The sequence below is a fragment of the Durio zibethinus genome, chromosome 16, assembly GCF_047325235.1.
Source record: "Durio zibethinus cultivar Kanyao isolate XHJ-2024 chromosome 16, ASM4732523v1, whole genome shotgun sequence".
Taxonomy (NCBI): Eukaryota; Viridiplantae; Streptophyta; class Magnoliopsida; order Malvales; family Malvaceae; genus Durio; species Durio zibethinus.
The window spans coordinates 19,519,293-19,525,965 of NC_143177.1; the positions used below are offsets into that span (position 1 = coordinate 19,519,293).

The 6,673-nt window shown below is 33.0% G+C and overlaps 1 protein-coding gene across 1 annotated transcript; it reads right to left on the bottom strand.

Annotated features, from left to right (window-relative positions):
- Positions 1 to 125: 125 nt before the first annotated feature.
- On the bottom strand, positions 126 to 975 carry LOC111298324 (uncharacterized). Its single transcript, XM_022893086.2, has 2 exons — positions 864 to 975; positions 126 to 718 (listed from the first exon to the last, which is right to left on the bottom strand). Exons 1-2 carry the CDS (start codon positions 973 to 975, stop codon positions 126 to 128), a joined length of 705 nt encoding a protein of 234 aa, XP_022748821.2.
- Between the last annotated feature and the right edge of the window lie 5,698 nt (positions 976 to 6,673).

Genomic DNA, 6,673 nt, shown 5'->3' on the forward strand with positions numbered 1-6,673 from the left:
CTTTGTCTTTTTTGTACAAAATTTTTTCATCTAAAAAGAATATAATATTCAACTTTCTTAAAATTATTTTATCACTTTTTGTTGCTCGATTTGGATACTGTTGATTCTTTTAATATCGCATAATATCATGATATCAAGAGTGGGCATCTTTTTCCTCTTTTAAGCTTGGCACAATGTACTGGCATATCTTTGATATTTAGTTTGACAGGTTGAATTTTAATAGTATCACCATTTTGTACCATTATAGCTAAGGTAGTCAAGGCATTTGTAATTTGATTTTCTTCACGGGGCAAGTGTTCAAATTGAATTGCCTTGAATTGTTTACATAACTTTAAGATGTATTTGTGATAAAGGATGAGTTTTGAATACCTTGTTTTCCATTCATCTTTTAATTGATAAATGACTAGAGTTGAATCTTCGAACATTTTTAACATTTTAATTTTTTTATCCAAAGCAACATGTTGGCCCATAACATAAGCCTTATATTCAATTACATTATTGGTGCAATTGAAGTTCAATCTTGTTGTAACAGGATAGTAATGCTTTATTGGAGATATTAAGATTGCATTGATCCCATGCCTCATAGCATTGGCAGTCCCATCGAAATACATTCTCCATATCTTTTCCTTGCTGTTATCTTCTTTTATCCTTGAGATGGCCATTAATTCATCATTTGAAAAATTCAGCTTCATAGGTTTGTAATCATCAATAGCTCTATCTGTTAAAAATTTAGCAATAATATTTCTTTTGATTGCTTTTTAGCTCACATACATTGTCGTATCATGAAAATATCACTTGTCATCTTGCGATTATTCTTGATAATGATGGCTTCTTGAAGACGTATTTTATAGAATCCAATTTACCTATATAGTAAAGCATATATTGCTTGAGTCTTTTAGTTGTCCAAGCTAAAGCATAACATATTTTCTCTAGTGATGAATACTTAGAATTATATTCTGTGAATTTTTTGCTCATGTAATAAATAGCTTTCTCTTTCTTATCGATTTCATCTTGTTAGCCTAACACATATCTCATTGATCTCTCATGTACCACTATATATAGAATCAATGATTTTTTCAAAACATGGGATATTAATATTAGAGGATTTGATAAGTATTATTTAATCTTATCGAAAGCTTTTTGACATTGTTCATTCCACTCCTCAAGATTATTCTTTCGAAAGAGTTTGAAAATGGGGTCACATTTAAGAGTGAGTTAAAAAATGAATAAAAAAATATAGTTTAATTTGTTTAAGAAGCCTCAAACCTTTTTTTGTGTGCTTGGGGGGGGATAAATGCTGAATTGTTTAAATTTTATTCGGATCAACTTTTATTTCTCTTTCACTGATTATAAATCTCAGTAATTTATTTGATCTGGCTTCGAATGTATATTTAGCTGAATTTAGTTTGAGTTAAAATTTTTTTAATCTTTTAAATAATTTTCTAAGATTGACTACATGATCCTCTCTTTTTAAAAATTTAGTAATCATGTTATCGACATATACTTCAATCTCTTTATACATCATATCATAAAAGAGGGTCACCATAGTTATTTGATAAGTGGCCCCAATATTCTTTAGCCTAAAGAGCATGACCTTGTAGCAAAATATTTTTCACATAATAATAAATATGGTTTTTTTCATATCATCTCAGGTTATTTTTATTTGATTGTAATCGAAAAATTCATCCATAAAAGAAAACACTGAATGTCGGGTTGTATTATTCACCATTGTATTTATGTGAGACAGAAAAATTATCCTTTAGAGTAACTCTATTTAGATCTCGATAGTTTTTATATATTCGTACTTTTTTTTTTAAATCTTTTTTGGGGATAAATACTATATTAGCTATTCATTCAGGATATTTAGTCACTTGCAAAAAGTTTGCATGAAATTACTTTTTAACTTTCTCTTTGATTTTCAATAGCATAACTGATTTTATTCTTCTTAGCTTTTCTATATCGAATTGCATTTTAGCTTCAATGGTAGCCTATGCTTCATTATTTTCAATGTTGAGTCCAAGCATATATTGGTAGGAGCAAGCAATTACATTCACAAACTCTCGGAATAAATCTTTTAATCGTTGTCAATCAATCGTTGATAGTGAAATACCAATTTTGACTTTTTTCTTGTTTTCGACATCACACAAATTGATTAATTCAACAACTTTTTAACGAGGATTAATGGATTTATCTTATTGTTCAATTAGCCTCATTAAATTTGGAGATTGTATTTCTTAGAATTTTTTTTAGTATTAAGTTTATTGGTATTAATTGAATTTTTAAAGTTATACCTTGGATCATTGTCATGATTACCTTCGCATTCATTTAGGATCCTGAAAGTTAATGAAATAGGAAATATTGGCAAGAAACTTTGATCCACCATATAATCAATGGAATGGAAGAAATGAACAAAATGCATGCTTCTACTTTTATTGACATAATGAAAAATAAAAGACTTAAACATAAGAAAAATAAAAAATAATAGACATTTGGATGACCCTTCAATTTTACAATTCATATCCAAGTGGGCAGGGGTAGACCAAAACTTTCTCATTTTGACTTTCATTATCCCCTATATAAATGGACAACTTGGCAAAAGCTTTTTTTCATTTTGGTTTTTCTTTTATGTTCTCTTCAGCTCTTTAGTGTATTTATCTTCCAGGAATGAAAGTTTTACTCAAATGAGAAAAGATCATCGATTTTTTCTTTACATTTTTGTTGTTGTTTTACATTTTTTTTGTCTCATAGCCTAACTTTGATCTACAACTGTAATCCTATATCTTAGAATGCTCTCTTATCCCTTGAAGGTTTTTGTTTAAACCAAACCTAACACTGTAACCTTTGTTAATAATCTAATTGATTACAATGTGGTTGAACTTGAGTGTTTCACCAATTGCATTAACAGGTTTAAAAGATCTGTAAGAACATTCTAATGAATCTTCTGTTGCTTTCACATATGGGGCATTTATAGGTTAAGTTACCAATAGATCTTTTTATCTAGCCACAATCACCAATTGTCTTTTTACATTGAATTTGATCTTTTGATATAGTGAAGAGGGGATGGCACCTGTTTTATGGATTCATGCTCTTCTTAATAAACAACTATATGATGGAGATATATCCATGACTTGAAATTTTATGTTGAAGACACACGGCCCAATTTGTATGAGAAACTCAACATTTTTCAAGACTTGTCATCCAGTTTCATCAAATGCTTGGACCACCATCTGATTGTCTTGAATATGGGACATATCAAAGGGCAGTTTAGCCAAAGTGGACACAGGTATAACATTAATAGTTGACCCGTTATCAATGAGGACCTTCGTTACTATGTGGCTTTTACATTTAACAGTGATGTGTAATGCCATGGTGTTTTATTTACCATTAAGTGAAATTTCATCATTATTAAAAGAGATGTGATGTGGTACTACTAGATTCCTTACCAAGTGATTCACATACTTCATAGATACATTATGGGTCACATAAGCCTTGGCTAGCATCTTATTTAGTTGCTCCACCATAGAGTATTCACTATGTTTTACTAGTTTTAAAAACTCACAGCTTTTTTTTCAAGCATAGACCTCGGGGTGTCTTTCTCTGGAATCTTTGGTTTAGTTTGCTTCTCTTTTTCTTTTTCCTAAGTTGCTTGAGTATAACATCTTTCACTTTTAGTTATGCCTCCTACATCTGTTATATTGGCAGTTTCAACTTTCGATATACCTTTTTGTTACTTTTGAGTCATTACTTCACACTCATATCTTTAAGGCATTACTTTTTCATCTTTATGGGAAAATGAACATGGGATTCTGAAAGCTACTGGTTTAGGAACAAATTTATTCTTAGCTGATTGTGGCTTTTTCTTACAACATTTGGTGATAGGTTTCGACACCCATTTATTTGTCATAGTCACCCTCAATGTTTTTTTAGGCTCTTGATTCTTTATAGAACTCTATTTGGTAAGAGTCAATCAGCTTTTTAACTTTATCATGGAATTACTTGCAAATGTCAATTGAGTGTCTTGGAGCCTCGTTGTGATATTTACATATTTGATTTGGGATACATCTTCTCATATAAATGCATGGAGCTATTAGTGTATCATCTCAGCTTTACATAAGATTTCATATAACTGGTTAAATGGCATCTTAAGCTCTTTTACTTTTTTTTCACATGTTTTTCACCTGTATCCAAAGCATTGACTGTATGATTGGGCAAAGGATTTTCGTTGACATTGGGTACTGAACTTTCACTAGTATCAAAGCTTATCTATCCCTCATTGATTAGACTTTGCACCTTATGCTGAAAACGCACATAATTCTCAATAGAGTGTCCTGTTATTTCATAATGATAATCACAATGAGTATTGGAATCATACCATTTAGGGTAAAAGGGTTCAAGCTGTTTAGCAGAGACAGGAGCAATGAGGTGATTCTTGTAGAGTTCTTGGTATAGCTCGGTGTAACTTATAGGGATAGGGTCAAATGTAGGTTTTTTCCAAGTTCGAGGCTCTCAAGCACTACTTGTTGCACCGACTGAGTGAGCTAGTGATCATGGTGAAAATGGATAAGAAAGTCATGTAATCGGTTGATAGGCAGAGGTATGACTTACTGTGTGATGGTATGTGGGATAGATTGGTTAAGAATAACTTATGAATTATTGTCTTTCAAGATTCCCAACCTGAGCCTCTTTTTTTTTTCTTATTTGCTCTTTTAGAAGGTTTTCTTACTTTAAGCTTATCATTTTTAATGACATTTTTAATGCTCTCTCGTGAAATCACTATATCAACAAAGTTCTTAGTTGCATTTCCTTTCATCCTTTCATAATATGGTGACTTTAAAGTACTTACAAACAGCATTGTAGTTTTTTTTTTCATCAAAAGAGGTTGCACTTGAGTAGCTACATCCCGTCATCTTTGGGCATATTGCTTGAAGGATTTAGATGTTTTCTTTTTCATTGCCTGCAAAGAAAGACAAGCTTGAGCCATGTCGATAATGTGACGATTCTGATTGATGAAGGATCGATAAGATCTTTTCATGTCTTTATATGTGTCCCTTCTAATTGGACATACCATCTCACTATAGATCTAGTTAAACTATCTTGAAAAACATGCATGAATAGTTTCTCATTATCGACATGTGCCATCATCTTGCGATAATACATTGTGATATGCGTGATGGGACACTTAGTGCCATCATATTTTTCAAACTCTAGCACTTTAAATTTAGGTGGTACCACTACATCAGGTATCAGGTAAAGTCTCACTATATTTATGGATCCATAAAAATCAATTTTTTTTATGGCCCTCAATCTATGGCCTGATTAGTTTTAGAACTTCTTAATGGCACAGCTGTCTGTAGTTTCTTTTTATTCTTTACTTTAGTTGCAATAAAAGAGTTGAATGGGTTTAGTTATCTTTTTAGCATAAACAGAATTGTCATAACTTTGGACGTTTGTAGACACCGATTTTGTTCGGGTCTACTGTTTCCATTTTAAATATATTAATAATAATAATAAATAATAAATATTTAAAATATATAATAATTAAAAAATTAAAAAATTAAAATTAAAAATTAAATTAAATTTAAAAAAAAAAGGAAATGAGACAGAAACCAGGGGTTGGTACGGCGTCACTGTCGTCCTTGTCAGCCTCCCAACCAGCCTCCTATCAGCCTCTTGACCAGCCCCCTGACTAGCTCCCTTTCAACCCACCTACAGCCACCATACAGTCACCTAAATCCCCCTAATTAAAGCCCTTTAAAATCCCTAGCCATTTCCCCTTCAATCTCTTTCGGCTCTCTAACAAAAAAAGAAGAAAACCCATTCGATCTACCCATGAAAACCCTCGAACTTAGACGAACTCTTCTCTTCTCAAAACACCCTCAACAACATCAGACAGACCCCAATTTCGACGTAAAAAGAAAAATCAAACTTCAAATACCCCATAAAATACCCAAACCGAAAACAAAACAGTTCTAGCCAAAGAAAACAGAAACAAAAAAAACAACACAGTCCTCCCTGCAGGGAGGAACCTCAGCATCAAGCTACCTGCAAGAAAAAAGATATATCGGTTTTTGTTCATAAAAAAAAAAAAAGAGAAACGATGAGAGATCCGAAACTTTGAAAATAGATTCGCGACGGTCAAGCCACTTTCAGGTCAAACGAAGGTCGGATCTGGAAAAAAGATGTCCAGAGGAATTGTTGGTGACTTTTTGACCATTTTTCGACCATCGATGACCACCGTCAACGGTGAATCACACGATGGTCGGCGTAGGCACGGCACTGAATTTTGGTGAGACCGGAGACCCCTCCTTCAAGAGTTTTTTTTCTGTGAAACCAAATAGATTGAGGAAAAAAAATCTGACTTTTATAGAAAACATAAGACCAAAACAATGTCGTTTTGAGCGTAGGATCAAAACGACGTCGTTCCAAGTGTAGAGGATCTGCGCGTGGACCAAACCCGATCTGAGATCCGCGTAACCCAACCCGACAACTGGCTTCAACCAGCCTTGAACCGGTTTAGACGAACTGTCAGTGAATCGATTTGAATCGCTGGTCACCTGAATCGTTGAACCGGTCAGATCGCCTGAACAGTCGAACCGATCAGATCTACTGAACCGTCAAACTGGTTAGATCGCCCGAATCAGCGTTGATCGATCCGATTTAGGTAAAAAAAAAT